This window comes from Carettochelys insculpta, chromosome 3, assembly GCF_033958435.1.
Source record: "Carettochelys insculpta isolate YL-2023 chromosome 3, ASM3395843v1, whole genome shotgun sequence".
Classification (NCBI taxonomy): domain Eukaryota; kingdom Metazoa; phylum Chordata; order Testudines; family Carettochelyidae; genus Carettochelys; species Carettochelys insculpta.
In genome coordinates this window covers 196,188,289-196,207,284 of record NC_134139.1, presented here as the reverse complement: position 1 = coordinate 196,207,284, position 18,996 = coordinate 196,188,289, and the positions used below count along the sequence as shown (strand labels likewise).

The window sequence follows — 18,996 nt, the reverse complement described above, 5'->3', positions numbered from 1 at the left end:
GCCCTTAGGTACAATCGCATTTGCTCTGATCCTACTGACAGGGACCGAAAATTACAAGATATTTACCAAATATTCATAAACCTGAATTATCCACCAGGAGAAATAAAAAACAAATCAACAGGGCCAGACGAATACCCAGAGACCAGCTACTCCAAGATAGGCCCAGAAAAGCCAAGAACAGAACACCACTGGTCATTACCTACAGCCCCCAACTCAAACCACTGCAATGCATTATTAAAGGCCTACAACCTATCCTTAATCAGGATGCCACACTCCAGAAGGCCCTAGGTGACAGGCCTGTTCTCTTCTACACACAACCTCCCAACCTTATGAGGATTCTCACCAACAATCACAGTCTATACTGCAGGAACACCAGTCCTGGAACTTTTCCTTGCAACAAAGCCTGTTGCCAACTTTGGCCACATATCTATTCTGGAGATACCATCACTGAACCTAACCAGGTTAGTCACAGAATCACAGACACATTCTCATGTTCCTCAGCTAACATGATGTATGCCATCATGTGCCAACAATGCCCAGATACTTTGTATATTGGACAGATTTTAAGCTCTTTTAGACAAAGAATTAATAGGGACGAAACAGATGTAAAAACACTCCTGACCCACAAACCAGTCAGTCAGCATTTTAATGGAGTTGGCCATTCTGTTAATGACCTGAAGGTCTGCATCTTACTGAAGAGGAATTTTCACAACAGATTGGAAAGAACGGCTGCTGAACTCGCTTTTATATACAAATTTGACACATTAACACGTGGTTTGAACCGGAATATGAATTTTCTAGGTCATTATAGAATCATAGAATCATAGAACACTAGGACTGGAAGGGACCTTGAGAGGCCATCGAGTCCAGCTCCCTGCCCCAATGGCAGGACCAAGTACTATCTAAACCACCCCGATAGAGATCTATCTAACCTGTTCTTAAATATCTCCAGCAATGGAGATTCCACAACCTCCCCTGGCAATTTATTCCACTGTTTGACCGCCCTGACAGTTAGGAACTTTTTCCTAATGTCCAACCAAAACCTCTCTTGCTGCAGTTTAAGCCCATTGCCTCTTGTTCTATCCTCAGAGGCCAAGAAGAACAAGTTTTCTCCTTCCTCCTTATGACTCCCTTTTAGATACCTGAAAACCGCTATCATGTTTCCTCTCAATCTTCTCTTTTCCAAACTAAACAAGCCCAATTCTTTCAACATTTCCTCATAGGTCACATTCTCTAGACCTTTAATTATAGGGTGTCTTTTGCATACTTGGCTTAATCTAATTCTTGACTCCACCCCCCTTCTGCCCCTCTGCTCTCTGATTTGCTCACCATGATAATATTTTTCTGATTTTTCAACCTTGATTACTATTTTTGGTTCTCTGTGCCTTAAATATTGAGTCTGTTCTGGTAATGACTATGAACTGAAGAAGTGGGTCTGTCCCACAAAAGCTCATCACCAAATAAATTATTTTGTTAGTTTTTAATGTGCTACTGGACTGCTTTTTTGTTTTACTAACTGCTAAGTAGCAGCAACGAAGGGTCCTGTGGCACCTTATAGACTAACAGAAAAGTTTAGAGCATGAGCTTTCGTGAGTTAAAGTCACTTCTTCAGATGCATCTGAAGAAGTGACTTAACTCACGAAAGCTCATGCTCTAAACTTTTCTGTTAGTCTATAAGGTGCCACAGGACCCTTCGTTGCTGCTACAGATCCAGACTAACATGGCTACCCCTCCGACACTTAACTGCTAAGTGTTACTCACTTTTAAGGCAAGTGGTAGCAGGTTATGCTTGTGGCCCCAAGGTTGATTTTGTGTAGTACAGCAAACTGACTGTGATAATTAGCACGGGACAAAGCCTTGATTCAGGACAGCCCTTAAACAGGCATTTAACCATATGCTTAAGTCTTGTTAAGGTCAGTAAGACTTAAATATGTGCTAAAGGTATGCATGTGCTTAACTGCTGTCCTGAGGGGGAATGGTTTTCTGAATCAGGACCTTTATGCCAACTCAGAGAGAACTGGACGTGCTACATTACTGTCTTGCAGATTAAGTCACCATTTCTCCATGTTTTCAGAGTATTTGGAATAAAAGTTTTGTACTATCTTGGTATATTTACTGTGGAAATAAATGCAAAAAAGTGTGTTTACAGAAACAGCGCTCAGCCTCTGTGTGTGTGAGTTTCAAGAGGTTGACAGAAAACAGTTGGCCCTGGTGGCAAAGGCTGTGTGGAGAGTGTGGGAGTGAGATTTTTCTTTGCTTTAGATTGTAATAGAATTTTCATTGCCTCATAACCCTCGTCCCTTCAATTGCCTTGATACACACCACATCAGGTTGTTCAAAATTATAATGCTACTCATAACTCCCCAGAGCCAATGGAGCAAAGAGTTTATTACCTGTCCTTGAAAGCACTTTTAATTGAACAGTTGCATTTCTCCAATACTGAATGTCTCTTTACGTGGCTAACGCACTTGAACAATAGAAACAAACGGAACGCACCTTCTATTCTTTATTTAACACAACAGAAAAAAAACATGAAAAGAACACAAAGTTGTTACCTCAGCATCACTGAGCAGGGTATTTAGTTGTTCAGAAAGGCAGCTGTTACTAGCAAGATTCCAGGTTTTGTTGATACACACATAGGTTAGGTTCCCTCTGATGGGGTTACTCACATCCTTGGAGGTGGGGCATGGTTTTGTTATCTGTCTTCCTTGCTCTCCCACACCAAGGCTGTCTGAGCACATATCTTTATTTTCTATATTAAAAAAAAAGAAATAAATGCATGACAAGGAATAGAATTGCATCATGGGATATATAGTAGAGCTAGCAAGTCCTGTCTATGCAGAATACAAGGGGCATGAGGCACAAGAATGAAAATTCCATGAAGTATGAAGGCAGCTTATATATAATCAGAGATCACTGTCAAACTGTGCCAGAACAAAACACCTTGTTTCGGTTTTCAAGATTTCAGCAAAATTGACCTTTTCTTAGGAAAACCATTTTATCTACAAAAAAGAACATTACAGAGAAAATTCCTGACCAGCTCTACTCACTGCACATGCTGCTGCATTTAAGCAGCTCCCATTGATACTGCAAATGTCCTTTGGTTTGGCAAATATGTTAGGCTTGTACATTCAGTTGCTGTATGTAATTAGGAAGCTTTCTTCTTACCTGTTTTTGCAGTTAGTCTCATACGTGAACTTTCGACCTTATCCTGAATGCGGTTCATGACGGTACACAATACTGTGACATTTGTCACTGAGTTGCAGCTTTCTGTATAATTGTGTGAATAGCACATTTGCTTTACTTCTTTTCTTGGCACTAGCAGTGTGCTATATGGAGGAAACAGAGCCACAATCTCTTGCCCAAGGCACTTACACTCAGCTGTGTGCAATCAGATTCTAGCAGCATTTGTCAAAGGCTCCTTACCTATTCGTAAAAAGGTCACTTGGATACTTTTACTTGTGATGGTGCCATTTCGTCTCCTGAGCTCACACGTGTATGTTGTCTTGGTATCAGACGTGTCACTTGGGCAGTGATACTGATTGGCTTGGAGAATATACACAGTGCAGTTTGTTGTGAAGCTGGTGGTTCCTATAATCAAATAAACAATTCCAGGACTGTCACCGCTGTCTGGCTAACCCAATAAGTAAAGCCTGTAGATACAGGATTTGTCCTGGCCATGCAAACTCTCGGTGTAGGCACAAGTTTTGAAAGGGAGACATTTTAAACTCACTATCCTGAAGTCTACACTCAGCCTTTTTTTGGGCAAAATCCATAGTGGTGTAGTAAGGACTTCAGGATTGGGACAAAGGGCCCATTACCTAAGACACCCATTGGTCCAGTTCTATAATCCTTACTCATCTTGGGCAGCACATACTCCCTGAGTCCAAGAGCGCTGTCTGGGTAAGTGAGGAGAAGTCACAGTTAGTAAGCATTTCTGACTCAAGCCCGAGAGAAGTATTTTGAGTTAGATAATCGCAGTATTGTCCATTTCACGGTGTTTCTTATAGTAACAGAGAGGTAGAAATGTTAGTCTGTATCTTAACAAAACAAAACAGCGTCACGTAGCACTTTGAAGGCTAACAAAATGACTAATTAGGTGATGAGTTTTCGTGGGGCAGACTCACTTATTCAGATCTGGAAATACGCTCTTTTCAGTACAGCACTATTTCCAGATCTGAAGAAGTGGGTCTGCTTCACGAAAGTTCATCACCCAATCAATTATTTGGTTTGTCTTTAAAGTGCTTTGGTGTTTCTTATAGTAAGCAATGGAAAGCACAAGGAAACAATGCAAATATAAAAGCCATCTTCTCATGCTACAGAACACTAATATTTTGAAGGGTTACCATGTAGCTCTATTTTGGGTGTCAAGAGAGAAGGGTTAGACATAATCAGGGCTGTCCTGAGGATTTATGGGCCCTATGTGGTACTATTAAACTCGTGCCCCCTGCCCGATGGCTGCTGAAGCAGGGGTGGGAAAGACTTTTTAGAGATGTGATTTTAAAATCTTCAACAACACACTAATGAAGCATTTTTAAAATAATTTCTAAACTGGGGTAGGGAATCTACGGCCTGTGGGCCGGATCCGGCCTGAGCAGCTTGTTTTGATTCATCCTGCGAGGCTCAGGGCTGGGCTCCCACCTTGCAGGGGTGCAAGCCATCAGTGCCGCTCCAACCCTGCTTTCGGAGAGAGTTTTCATGGCTGGACCCTCAGTAACTGCACCCTGACGTTGGGGGCCATGGAGTCCCAACCTGCATGGGACTAATCCAGGCAAGCTGTGGCCAGCTCTGGCCTGCGAGCTTTGCTTGGTAAGGGGGTGGGGAGGAGAAACAACTTCTGTGCACTTCGTGGCACTGCCCTGGTCACTCAGATTGGCTGTAGCATAGCCAATGGGAGTAGCGGGACTGTGTGTGTTTCAGTGGGGGTTAGTTCCTTGCAGGGTACAGAGCCACATGGAGCTATATGAGTGCACCCTTCTGCCCCCTGGAGCTGCACCAGCTATGTGCCCATGCACCCTACTTCCTGCCTAGACTCCACAACCCCACCCCAAGCCACTCCTCTACAGCCCCCTCCCATGTACTGAGCCCTTCATTTTTGTCCCCTCACCAGAGCCTAAGGGGATCCCCACAAAATCTATGAGCCCTGATCCCCCTAGACTCTGGTGTGGAGTTTGAGGGTCGTGAGGTGAATGTCTTTTCTGAGTCTCAGGTGGGAGCCACATCTGTGAGGTTTTTAGGTTTTCTCCTCCTCACTTGGGATGGGCTACTGGTTGCTGTGGTGGGGATTTTCAGTTTTACTTTGCTTCTCACTTGGATGTGGGCCCCTGACTGATTTTTCTGAGGCTCAGAGCCTCCTGTCTGGACCCAAAAAAGGTTCCTCACTCCTGTTTTAAATTAAGGTCTCAGTAAATTCAGAAATTGAAAGGGTTTGGCAAACTTGTTAAATGGGTTCATTGCTACTTGAATGGCTCTTTCATTAACAGCTAATAGCTTATAGCTCTGGCAGTTTTTTTCACTTTTAAGTTAACTAGATGCTCTTTGGAGGAAGTAGGGTCACAGAACAGGGATAGGAAGAGGCAGGTGGGTGGACATTAAAACGCTGTGGAGCCCCATGTCCTCAAGTGCTCTATACAACTGCATATTTTGCATATGCATAAGGACGGCTCTGGACATAATGTGGCAAATTTACCAAAACTGCCTACGTAAGTCACACCCACCAAATCTAAATGTGCAGCTATTGGGTGGGCAAAACTCGTGGGTGAAATGCTGACCTCACTGAAGTCAAAAGCAAAGTTCCCGACTCCAGGGAGGTAGGATTTTACCCGCATGTCTGGGTAATTCACAATGTAAAAATCCCTGGATCTAGGTGCAATTATATTTGTGTATTTGCAGTTACTCATTTTGGACTCAGACCTCATATTAAAGTTCCATTTATATACTGTTAATAAAAGGTTATTAAATGGTTAATAGATCTCTCAAATAAATGGTTACTTCTTTGTTGTATATATTATAGAGTTCATATAGGCAATAGGTAGCTTATGATTTACAATCACCAATAACACCATCTACTTCTGTGCAAACCCTGTACCACATTTTGCTGATGTCTGTTGCATACTTATGTTATAGATGTCTATTCTTTATTTATAAATCCAGCTGAAATGTAACTTTAATATCAGGTGTGATTCATTTTGCACTGGACAATTCACACTTGCTTGTGGAAAGGCAAGTTTTGGCTTTGACCTTCAGCTGTGCTGTTGCTGTTTTGTGCCCTACACTTTGCTTGCTAGGGCTGAGTACTCTCAGGGTACTCTCAGTATAAAGGTAGTCCTGGAATGGTGAACAACCAACACAAGGACTTATACACCTTATACCCATCTGTCACCAACACAGTAAAAGGGGGAGACACCCTATCTTAAAGACAATTAGATAACAGTATGTTGTGCTGATGCTGGGATAGGTTTTTTTAGCCCCATTTGGCACTTGTGGGGTGGCAGAAATTAGAGCATCCCTCATTGTGCTCTAACAATGCAGGGCAATGGGCACAGCAGCACTAAGCCAATGTGAGTGTAAACTTGGCTTGGTACAGCACCCTCTGACTTGTGCCATAAGCATTTGGGGTGTCCCTGACAATCTGGCCCTTTGGTGTATAAATCTAGTGCAGATACCTCTATTTAGCCGCAAATTTGGAGAAGAGATTGAGAGAAGAAACAGCCTGTTGTATGTGGGACTGAATATTTTCTGTCTTACCTGAAATATTTATTGCACCATTTGGTTTCCAGTTTCTAGTGAAGAGTTGTATATCCCCATCAATGCAGCAGCTCAGCGATACTGTGGTACCGTTGCATACAACCTCAGTGTTCTTTGATGGCACAATATTAATTGGCATGACTGTTATATTGTTTGTTGCTATAACTGACACTGTGTAGCGCAGAGTGTGGCTTGTCAAAATGCAAGTGTAAGAACCTGCAAAGGAAATACAGTATCTTACAGCTGAGAACTCTTTCTTTCTGAATGCACTAAAGCAACAAAAAATAGGCTCAGCTATTCACCCCCAGCTCAATTACAGATTTGTGTCATGGGTCCACTTCAGGAGCTGTGTGCCATACGCTCACTGGAACAGTGGTACAGGTTGAACCTCTCTAGTTTGGCTCCCTTGGGACCAGAGTGGTGCTGAATGAGAGAATTTGCTGAACCACAGATCAGTATTGCGTACCACATTACCAACACTTCCACTGCTTACTGGGCTCTTTGAAGACACCAAGGGATAAATTAGAGCTAAATAACAGCACAGAACACTGAGAGCCAGAACTGGTGGCTGTAAACAATGTTTATGGGATGATGGGAAACTTGGCCACACACATGATAAGTGGTGGTACTAAAATCATGCTGGATTATGGATGTTGCTAGAGGAGAGCCTGTTGAACTACACAGTTTCAGCCTGTAGTAGTAGGCATCCTTCAGTCTGCATAGACTATGGATCGTGCCCTTTAAAGTTTCAGTTGAGGACTTCATTTACAGCGTCTATTGTGACTATAAAGACCCACACGAGAGTGACAGTCCTTGCTGCATCTCTTGCAGATGTAGTGGGTGTCTGGCAAGTCCTTATTGTGCTTTCTGTGAGCTCGCTTCTCCTCTGCTAGTTGTCTGATCTTCAACTCGCCCTGCTGAAGGCCCTTGTGTAACCCCTGCCTCCATCTGCTGCGGTCGTCTGCTAGTTCTTCCCAGTTGTCCAGCTCGATGTCTACCTCTCTGAGGTCTCTCTTGCAGACATCTTTGTAGTGCAACTGGGGGCGTCCGGGAGGTCTTTTGCCAGAGGCTAGCTCACCATACAGGATGTCTTTTGGAATCCTTCCATCGTTCATCCTATGGACGTGGCCAAGCCAGCGGAGTCAACGCTGCCTGAGGAGGGTGTGCATGCTTGGGATTCCAGCTTGCTCGAGGACAGTGGTGTTGGTCACTCCATCCTTCCATGATATTCCAAGGATGTGCCTGAGGCAGCGCAAGTGGAAGACGTTCAGCCTCTTTTCCTGGCGGGCATACAGGGTCCAAGTCTCACTGCCATAAAGGAGGGTGCTGAGGATGCAGGCTCTGTAGACTTGCATTTTGGTGTGAGTGTACAGCTTGTTGTTATTCCACACTCTCTTGCTGAGTCTGGACAGAGTTGTGGCTGCTTTTCCGAATCTCCTATTTAGCTCAGTGTCCAATGACAGGGTGTCAGTGATGGTGGACCCGAGGTAAACGAACTCGTGGACAACCTCTAACGTATAGTTGTCAATGCTGATTGATGGGGATTCAGCAGCATCCTGACCGAGTACGTTTGTCTTCTTTAGGCTGATGGTAAGCCCAAAGTCCTTGCACGCTTTGGAGAACCGATCCAGCAGTTTTTGAAGCTGGTCTTCTGTGTGAGACACTACAGCATCATCATCTGCGAACAGCATGTCTCTGTTGAGGACTTCTCGCACCTTAGTCTTAGCTTTCAGCCTTGCAAGGTTAAACAGTTTCCCATCAGATCTTGTGTAGAGCAAGATGCCCTCTGTTGAAGATCCAAAGGCATGCTTCAGGAGGAGTGCGAAGAAGATCCCAAACAATGTCGGAGCAAGCACGCATCCTTGTTTGATGCCCTCCTGATTCTGAAAGCATCCGATAATGCACCGTCATATTGGATGGTTCCTCTCATGTTTTCGTGGAACGACTGGATGATCTTGAGTAACCGTGGAGGACAGCCTATCTTGTGGAGCAGTTTGAACAGCCCATCCCTGCTGACCAAGTCAAAAGCCTTGGTCAAGTCGACGAAGGCTATGTAGAGTGGCTTTCTCTGCTCCCTGCACTTCTCCTGCAGCTGCCTTAGAGAGAAGACCATGTCAACGGTAGACCTCTCTGTGCAGAATCCGCACTGCGATTCGGGGTACACCCTCTCAGCAATCTTCTGGAGTCTGCCAAGGATGACACGAGCAAACAGTTTACCACTGACGCTTAGGAGGGAGATTCCACGGTAGTTGCAGTCGCTTCTGTCTCCTTTGTTCTTATACAACGTTACAACGTTATGGATGTTGCTGGAGGAGAGCCTGTTGAACTACAGAGTTTCAGCCTCTACTTTAGGGAGAACAGTGAAGTACTGCAGATGCCTCTTATCCGATGTAGTAGTAGCACCAGAGCTCCCAGCCCTGCCCCTCTGTCTTTTTTCTCTGTCATTGCTGGTTATTCCAATTTTTTCTCTGTCCCTCAAGCTTGCAGACTTATCATCTCTCCTTCCTTCCAATAAATACTACTGAGTTCTCCTCCTCTTCTTCTTTACATTTCATCTTCCCCCTATTATTTCTTCTATCAGGCCAACATACCTTTTGCCTCAACCACTTTTTCTCCAGCTTCCTGAACTGTCACCAGCCAATGTACTGCTACAAAAATCATCCACATCACCTGTATCTTTGATCAGATCAGATCCAGCCTCTGCTTCACTCTGATACAAAGTGCTGTCTAATGATACTTAATTGTTTACAGAAGTTTGCATCCATAGATCTCAAAGCCCTTTGCAAAGAAGTATATACTATCACCTCCTTTTACAGATGAGGTGAAGTAGCCTGATCAAGGTGACATAGAAGATCAGAGTCAGAGATTCCCTGTCCAGTCTGTGCTTCCATATTACTACGCTCTAATAGATCACCTATTTTCAAAGGGCTCTCCAAGCAGTAAACTAGGGAATTTGCTATGGAACTCTGTTACTAATTATGCTATAATAAATGCAGTAGGCTGGCACCACCATTTAGAAGCAGATTCATTACCGAAAATGAAAATACAGGACGAAAAGGTGCCTTTGCCCTTCTGTTTTAAATAAATAGAATCATTGCGTTCTTCTTTGTTGCTTTGCCGATTACAAACAATGCACTTGCCTATACAGCTTTAGCAAGAGGGATCCAACCGTACCCGTATCATCCTGTGTAACATATTTTACTTTCAGATATGTCTCTGTAACTTCATTTATATGTGTTGTACATATTGAATGACGGCTGCTATTCAAGATGAGATGTCCAGAACGATACCAGGACACTTTCCTTAGGCCCAAGTTTGTCTCACATTTCATTATTACTGTGTCACCAGAGAAAATGTCCTTAGAGGTCTCAAGTAAGCTGATTTCACCTGGCAAAGCAAGGAGAAACTTGAATTATTTATTTATTACTTCTGCTGGCATGTACCTAGCAATTGCCCTCTCAAAGGAAGCCTAAGAAAGATCACAAATTATACATATTGTGTATTATTCATTATTCATTTTTGTATGTTATACATTATTCATATTATCGCAAATTATATCTACAATGACATGCAGCCATCTCTGGGGTGCAGACCACCAACTAGGCACATGTATAATACACAGCAAGAATGGTGAAATTTGCAATGCGCACAGAGCAGGTAGGTGCTTGGGGCCCAAGGTGCTGAGCTGACTCTGTTCTGATAGGCGTTGGGTTGTGAGTTCTTGCCTCAATGATTTCTTGCAATGAAGAATACAACGTTCAATTTATCTCCCTAGAAGAGGCTAGCTGGTTTTCATTGTTTTGATGATAGCATTCTTGTTCTCAATAGCAGATGCTGTGCGCTGCACAGGTTAGCAAGACTGGCTCATTCATTTCCTCCATGGGAGCTGAGCTGCTTTGAAAGTCTGATTCCAAGTGCTTAATAGTATTGGGCATTTCTACTAATTATTCTTCCCATTATTGCTTGTAATACCAATGTTTGTTCACAAACTTTAAAGTAAATTCATAGCACATATACTAGAGCTGAAATCTTACCTGGTATTTCTATTGAATAATGAAAAGAATTAGGGTCTAACTTATATGATGCATCTATTGAGTTTACTACTTTTCTGTTAACATCTTCAATATGGCTGAATATTTTCAGGGCAGCTTTGACCTCAAAATCCACGGTAACATTTCCATTTCTAAACAGAGACAAGAATTGTAAAAAGAGTATTGAGACTAATACCTGGCACTTAGTGAACAACCACTAACTAATGAATCTCTACAACCTCTCTGGGAAATGCTAATGAGGTTACTTACTCTTTGCTTCCCATTGAGTGAAATTCCTTCCTGTGCAGAGAGTCAGTGCAAAAGCATAGAGATGAGTTTGGTCCTATTTTCAGAGATAAAGTGCTGCCTAACCATCTCCACAGGAATAAATTTCACCCAGACTCCTAACTTCACACACTTTCCACACTAACTTTAGGGAATTCCATCTGTTTGCATTCTAGTGTGCCTGTCATACTGTTATTTGGTGCTGTGTATGGATTGCAACCACAGTAACTACAGGACCTCTCAGTCTTATGCTTGGTTTGGTGTCTCCAGAAAGAGGAAAAAAACAACAAAAAGAAAGAAGGGTTCATGTCTGTTGCAAAACAAGACCAATGCAAAGGGTTTTCTTACCTGAATCCGGTGACTGTTGCTGATATGAAGCCTGGCAAAAATCTGTACTGAGCTGTAAACTGAAATGGAAGAAATATATTGCACAATGGAAAACCTCTGTATGTCTTTTTTTTTTTTTTGTAAGATTCAGCTTTAGCATTGGTAACTGGAGAGATGATTTGATTTCAGCAAATGGAAAGTTTGCATGGAGGCTCAGAGACAAGGAGGCTCCTTTCACTTCTACAATGTGATTTACACTACATGGTGGTGATTAGCTTGAGGACAATTAATTTGACATTTTTTGTGCCTGTTATCCTGAAAGATCCTGAAATACTTAGTGCAGATGTGCATAATTGAGGTCAACAGAAATTTTGTTGTTGAGGGAGCCAGTTCCTGCTCCCACTGAGAATCTATCTATCTGATGTGCTTATCTGGCCAGCATCGCTATTGAATCAGTAGCTTTAATGTACTTACCCTCACAGTGCCGTAGAGAGTGTTATTATGGCTACTGGACAGATGGGAAACTTAGGCACACAGAAGCCAAAGGCCAGACTTTTCTGGTAGTTAGGCTCCTCAAGGTAAAGGCACTTGTATAGAAGTCTTTCCAAAAGCACTGATGTCAAAGGGAGGTAGGCACCTAAATGCTTCTGCAAGTCACACCTGCTGTCTAGCTGCTTAGGAGCCTTTAAAAATGTTTAACAAAAAAAAATGCAAAATCAGGGCCCAAGAGACTCTCCCAAAGCCGCACAGCAAGTCTGTGGAAGAGCAGAGACTTGACCCCAGGTTCAGGATAGCATCCTAATCACTAGACCACGTTTTCTGGCCCTGTAGGAATAACTTGGCATCCTATGAAATGCCATCACTTGGCACCTGCAACTCTCTGCTAAGCTTTTCAGGGGAAAAGGGGAGGCCAGGTGTCTGATGGAAGCTGTAGGCCAACATTGGAATTTGACGTGATTGATAGTCCTGCTCTTGCGGAAGATGATTTAGAGCTCTTCTAAGAGGTGGCCCTCTAGCAGCACAGTGTCTCCGAGTACCCTACCAGTGCACTGGCACACTGCTGACTTTGGATGTCGCTACGCTGCAGTCTGAGACACAACTGTCATGTGGGTACACACACCTGCTAGCATTACCCATGCTGTCATGCCCCAAACTGGCAGCATAGAGCTGAAGATACGTGCTTCCGTGTGAGCTAGCAATGTAGGTATGTATCTAGAGTCTCTGATGTGCTTGTGGAGACCACTTTGAAGCCTCTGGCACCACATGAATACATCTATTTTTAGCAGCGCTAACTTAATTAGGGGTAATGCAGCGGCAGTCACATCTCTGCCTGCGGCATAGACATAACCTCAGAGGAGTGATGAGAGTGCCAGAAAGATAGTTACTATATCAAATTTTAAGGAATTAACATATTGAACTTTGTGCCAAATGATATACTACTTCTGAGATGTGCTCCCTAGGAACTTAACTCACCTATGTAAGCCACTTAACAACCCTGCATCAAGTGAAAAGTTGTACCCAAACACACCCAAACCATCGGGCTGTTTACATAAGAACATAAGAACATAAGAATGGCCATACTGGGTCAGACCAAAGGTCCATCCAGCCCAGCATCCCATCTGCCGACGGTGGCCAATGCCAGGTGCCCCAGAGAAGGAGAACAGAAGACAATGATCAAGTGATTTATCTCCTGCCATCCAGCTCCTGCCCTTGTTCTGAAGGCTAGGGCACCATACTTTATCCCTGGCTAATAGCCATTTATGGACCTAACCTGCAAAAATTTATCAAGCTCTTTTTTAAACCCTAATAGAGTCCTGGCCTTCACAGCCTCCTTGGGCAAGGAGTTCCACAGGTTGACTGTGCGCTGTGTGAAGAAAAATTTCCTTTTATTAGTTTTGAACCTACTACCCATCAATTTCATTTGGTGTCCCCTAGTTCTTGTATTATGGGAAAAGGTAAATAATTTTTCTATATTCACTTTCTCCACACCATTCATGATTTTATATACCTCTATCATATCGCCCCTCAATCGCCTCTTTTCCAAACTGAAAAGTCCCAGTCTCTCTAGCCTCTCCCCATATGGGACCCGTTCCAAGCCCCTAATCATCTTAGTCGCCCTTTTCTGAACCTTTTCTAATGCCAATATATCTTTTTTGAGGTGAGGAGACCACATCTGCACGCAGTACTCAAGATGTGGGCGTACCATAGTTTTATATAGGGGAAATATGATATCTTTTGTCTTATTATCGATCCCTTTTTTAATAATTCCTAACATCCTATTTGCCTTACTAACTGCCGCTGCACACTGCGTGGATGTCTTCAGAGAACTATCCACTATAACTCCAAGATCCCTTTCCTGATCTGTCGTAGCTAAATTTGACCCCATCATGTAGTACGTGTAATTTGGGTTATTTTTTCCAACATGCATTACCTTACACTTACCCACATTAAATTTCATTTGCCATTTTGCTGCCCAATCACTCAGTTTGCTGAGATCTTTTTGTAGTTCTTCACAATCCGTTTTGGTTTTGACTGTCCTGAACAACTTGGTGTCATCTGCAAACTTTGCCACCTCACTGCTTACCTCATTTTCTAGATCATTGATGAACAAGTTGAACAGGATCGGTCCCAGGACTGACCCCTGGGGAACACCACTAGTTACCCTCCTCCATTGTGAAAATTTACCATTTATTCCCACCCTTTGTTTTCTGTCTTTTAACCAATTCCCGATCCATGAAAGGATCTTTCCTCCTATCCCATGACCACCTAATTTACATAAAAGCCTTTGGTGTGGGACCGTGTCAAAGGCTTTCTGGAAATCTAGGTATATTATGTCCACTGGGTGCCCCTTGTCCGCATGTTTATTAACCCCTTCAAAGAATTCTAATAGATTAGTTAGACACAACTTCCCTCTGCAGAAACCATGCTGACTTTTGCCCAACAATTCGTGCTCTTCTACGTGCCTGGCAATTTTATTCTTTACTAGTGTTTCTACTAATTTGCCTGGTACTGATGTTAAACTTATCGGTCTATAATTGCCAGGGTCTCCTCTAGAGCCTTTTTTAAATATTGGTGTTATATTGGCCGTCTTCCAGTCATTTGGTACCAAAGTGGATTTAAAGGATAGGTTACAAACCACTGTTAATAACTCCGCAATTTCACATTTGAGTTCTTTCAGAACGCTTGGGTGAATGCCGTCTGGTCCTGGAGACTTGTTACTATTCAGCTTATCAATTAACTCCAAAACCTCCTCTAATGTCACTTCAATCTGAGTGAGTTCCTCAGATTTGTCACCTAAAAAGGCTGGCTCAGATTTAGGAACCTCTGTAACATCCTCAGCCGTGAAGACTGAAGCAAAGAAATCATTTAATCGCTCCGCAATGGCACTGTCTTCCTTGATCGCTCCTTTTATATCTTTATCGTCCAAGGGCCTCACTGCTTTTTTAGCGGGCTTCCTGCTTCTAATGTATTTAAAAAACATTTTACTATCGTTTTTTGAATTTTTGGCTAGCTGTTCCTCAAAATCTTTTTTGGCTTTTCTTACTACATTATGACACTTAATTTGGGAGTGTTTATGTTCCTTTCTATTTTCCTCACTAGGATTTGACTTCCACTTTTTAAAAGCTGCCCTTTTCTCTCTCACTGCCTTTTTAACATGGCTGTTTAGCCATGGTGGTTCTTTGTTAGGTCTCTTAAGCCGTGTCTGCACGTGCACGCTACTTCGAAGTAGCGGCACTAACTTCGAAATAGCGCCCGTCACGGCTACACGCGCCAGGCGCTATTTCGAAGTTAACTTCGACGTTAGGCGGCGAGACGTCGAAGTCGCTAACCCCATGAGGGGATAGGAATAGCGCCCTACTTCAACGTTCAACGTCGAAGTAGGGACCGTGTAGTCGTTGCTCGTCCCGCAACTTCGAAATAGCGGGGTCCACCATGGCGGCCATCAGCTGAGGGGTTGAGAGACGCTCTCTCTCCAGCCCCTGCGGGGCTCTATGGTCACCGTGGGCAGCAGCCCTTAGCCCAGGGCTTCTGGCTGCTGCTGCTGCAGCTGGGGATCCATGCTGCAGGCACAGGGTCTGCAACCAGTTGTCGGCTCTGTGTATCTTGTGTTGTTTAGTGCAACTGTGTCTGGGAGGGGCCCTTTAAGGGAGCGGCTTGCTGTTGAGTCCGCCCTGTGACCCTGTCTGCAGCTGTGCCTGGCACCCTTATTTCGATGTGTGCTACTTTGGCGTGTAGACGTTCCCTTGCAGCGCCTATTTCGATGTGGTGCCGCGCAACGTCGAAGTTGAACATCGACGTTGCCAGCCCTGGAGGACGTGTAGACGTTACTCATCGAAATAGCCTATTTCAATGTTGCTACATCGAAATAAGCTATTTCGATGTTGGCTTCACGTGTAGACGTAGCCTTACTGTGTTTTTTTATTTGGGGTATACATTTAAGTTGGGCCTCTAGTACGGTGTCTTTAAACAGTTTCCATGCAGCTTCCAGGGATTTTAGTTTAATTACTCTACCTTTTAGTTTCTGTTTAACTAGCTTCCTCATTTTAGTGTAATTCCCCTTTTTGAAATTAAATGCCAGAGTTTGAAATTAAATGCCAGAAATTCAAACTCAGATTTGGAGCTGTCTCAAATGGCCTTACTGTGCATAAGAGGGTGGAACAACACCCTGGCTCTGAATTCTTTTAAACTTTGTGTTCCTCTGGGTTGGGACATAGTGATATTTGGATATAGTGACATTGGGACATAGCGAGCATCTAACCCAGCTGAATACATCATCTGTGGAAGGTACTGTCATCCATTCCCAGACACCTCACCTATGCCCGGTGGAGGTTGTGTGTCTTAGTGAACAGAGCACTGGATGAGGTCTTTCAGGAAACCTGATTTCTACTCCTGGCTCTACTGCTATGCAACTTTGAAAAAGCCACTTAATGTCTGCATGCTTCAGCTTCTGTACTTGTAAAGCAGCCATAAAGATGCTGACCTACTGTGTGAATAGCTCTGAGATCTAGAGAGGTAAGGGATTCAATAAGGCCTAGGTTTTACTATAACTATGATTGACCAAAGCCAGAGTTTGTTCCCCCATTGCCAATTTTTTAATATCTTACAGATATGTGGAGAGCTCTTATTGCCAACCAGTGCAGTTATATCTTCCTACCTCCTACTAAAGATAACGTTCCCATCCCACAAGCAATTCCACTCATTTGTACATGAACCGCCCTCAGATTGTATAGAAAATGGTTTAGCAAATTAGCTTGATTTTAAAAGCCAAAGACGTACAGCATCTTCCAAGTCTTTTTTGTATTTCCTGTACAGCTCAGATGAGGGATTCCTGAGATCATCCTGGAAGATGCCATTGAGTCTGACTGACATTTTTATTGAGATGGTAGAAATGTCTATAGCAAAACAAATGGACAGACAGACAGACAAACAAAAACAAAAAAGAAAACAAAATTACTTTGAACAATAAAACATTAGCAACCAAATTCTTTCAAAGTAAGTTCTTCCCCAAACAGAACTCTGGATCCAACACACCTGAACCTTTGGGATGTCTGAAATTCAGACTTGTCTGCACTGGATATTACCGCATAGCAAACTAGGGTGCAAAGCTACTATTCAGCTAAGTCTTGTGTGGACACTGAGGCTACACTTACACAGTAGCCCTACGCCGAAGCAAAGTATTTCAGAGCAAGCAGCAACCTGGTACATGTGGTTGCAGTCCCCCTGCCCTCCTGAAATGGAACCCTTGTTTACCTTAACCTGAATATTGGATAATTTTAACGTTAGCTTTAAAAAAAGATTATATTTGAATGCAGGGTAACGCAATGTTCTTTTCTTGATTGGATGAGGAAAGGGCAGCAAAACTCAGCTTAGCATGTACTGAGAGAGAGAGAGACACCCTAAAATGAGCCATGCCATCTGTGCATGGAGCTGGGGGGAACCAGATCCTCATGACAAGGAGAGCAAATCGGGCCAGGGGTTTCTGTCTGGCTGAGCAGTGGCTGCCTAAGGAGGTCTAGTCACCCTGGTTCTGCTTCTCTTCAATATTTAGTGGCAGAGCAGACAAGCTCAACGGAGAGTCGGTGTTTCATTTTTTTTCCCTGTAGAGCTGATGTCTATACTGAGCATGTGCAAAAGCTAAGTCTCACACTTTTTGTGGGGACAGTGAAAGACAACACAGAAGATGTATCAGCTGTGAGGTTTCCCCCTCTCTGCTGCAGTCTCTAGGAGCTGGGATATGTGGTGGAACCTGAGAACCTGAGATTGCAGGAGTAGCCAAGGAGCAGTGGGTTGGGGGAAGCAGAAAAGCAGCAGCAGAGGGACAACAGCCAGCAGGGGCAGCAAAGAGCGACGGCAGCGACACAGCAGCCAGGGGTGGCATGGAAGCAGCAGCAACTGAGAAGCAGCAGTGGAGAGAGAGCAGGAGCTTGGAGCAGGGGCAGGGGAACCTGCCCACTCCCGGGAGGAGGGTGAGAGGCAGGGGCAGCTGGGCTCTGGGCAGGGAGCTGCGATGAAGCTTGCAGCCCCAACGCTGCCCCTCTTCAGTCAGTGGAATGCTCGGGGGCTGTGGGGGGGGAATAAGCCCCACCAGCAAATGGAGGGTAATGTGGCTCTCAGTTAATTGTTGCGGTGGCCATAGGTTGACTGCACACAGGTCAACTCAGGGCTGCCATGTAAAAACATCCTTAGTGTGCAGTCAAGGGCAGTAGATGTCATAGGCCAGGAAAGGCCGTGTCCCCCCAGATAGCCTGGTGTGGCCCTGGCCATGCTTAGCCTGCAGCCTGCTGCCTAGGACTTGGGGACCGTGGTGCTGGCAGGTGCCTGATCCAGGGCTGGGATTCGGGGATGCTGCTAGATGGCACTCCCTGTCCTGCACTCTGGGGCTGGGCTTGTGGTGGGGGCAGGGTAGGTGCAGCTATGTGCTCCCAGGCTGAGACTAGGGGGCAGCTGTGGCTGTGTGCTCCAGGGCTGGTATTGGGGGCTGGGGGGCTGGGGCTGAGTGCTCCCAGGCTGTAGCTATGTGCTCTAGAGTTGCATCTGGGAATGGCTGCAGCTGCGTGCTCCAGGGCTGGGGTTGAGGGCACTGCCATGGTACTGCCCAGTGTGGGGCTGGGGTCAGGGGCATTACAATGGCACTCTCTGCCCTGTGCTCCAGGTCTGGGCTCAGGGGGCTGTGGTCAGGGAGTGCAAGAGGAGATGAAAAGGGAGAGGTAGAAGTGGGATTTCAGGCGGAAGGGGAGGACATGGGGGGTGGGGTTAGCCTCCCCACACTGCCACTTCACCCGCTGCCCATATGTGCAGTGCAGAGCTATGCCACGTGACCAAGGTCAGGAAAGGCGGGAGGTATAAGTCATCCCTTTGGGGAGCAGCTACGTAGTACCATGAGTTCAGTCACTTTCCACTGTGACTGGCCACAGGCTTGCACCACAGTGATTCACATGCTCGCTCGATCATTGCCGCTTGCTATGTCTAGGAATGACATCCCAAGAGATGTCAAAAGGAAACCTGCTGTGACACCAGTGTTTACATACCGTTTCGCTTCTGCCTGTGCAGCTCTCCTGGGACATTCTTGGCTGTTCCATTTTCACTTGCTGGCTGGAAGAAGAAA

At 44.5% G+C, this 18,996-nt stretch overlaps 1 protein-coding gene across 1 annotated transcript in view; it reads right to left on the bottom strand.

Moving 5' to 3' along the window:
* The window catches only part of LOC142010740 (adhesion G protein-coupled receptor F5-like), a 68,257-nt gene that overhangs the window by 29,725 nt on the left and 19,536 nt on the right, over positions 1-18,996 (bottom strand). The window contains exons 3-11 of the mRNA XM_074989153.1: positions 18,920-18,983; positions 16,668-16,783; positions 11,412-11,470; positions 10,782-10,930; positions 9,922-10,134; positions 6,748-6,963; positions 3,427-3,591; positions 3,169-3,318; positions 2,556-2,752 (exon numbers count right to left, since the gene is read on the bottom strand). Of these exons, the coding sequence (XP_074845254.1) occupies positions 2,556-2,752; positions 3,169-3,318; positions 3,427-3,591; positions 6,748-6,963; positions 9,922-10,134; positions 10,782-10,930; positions 11,412-11,470; positions 16,668-16,783; positions 18,920-18,983 (1,329 nt within the window). The remainder of the gene's footprint in view (positions 1-2,555; positions 2,753-3,168; positions 3,319-3,426; positions 3,592-6,747; positions 6,964-9,921; positions 10,135-10,781; positions 10,931-11,411; positions 11,471-16,667; positions 16,784-18,919; positions 18,984-18,996) is intronic.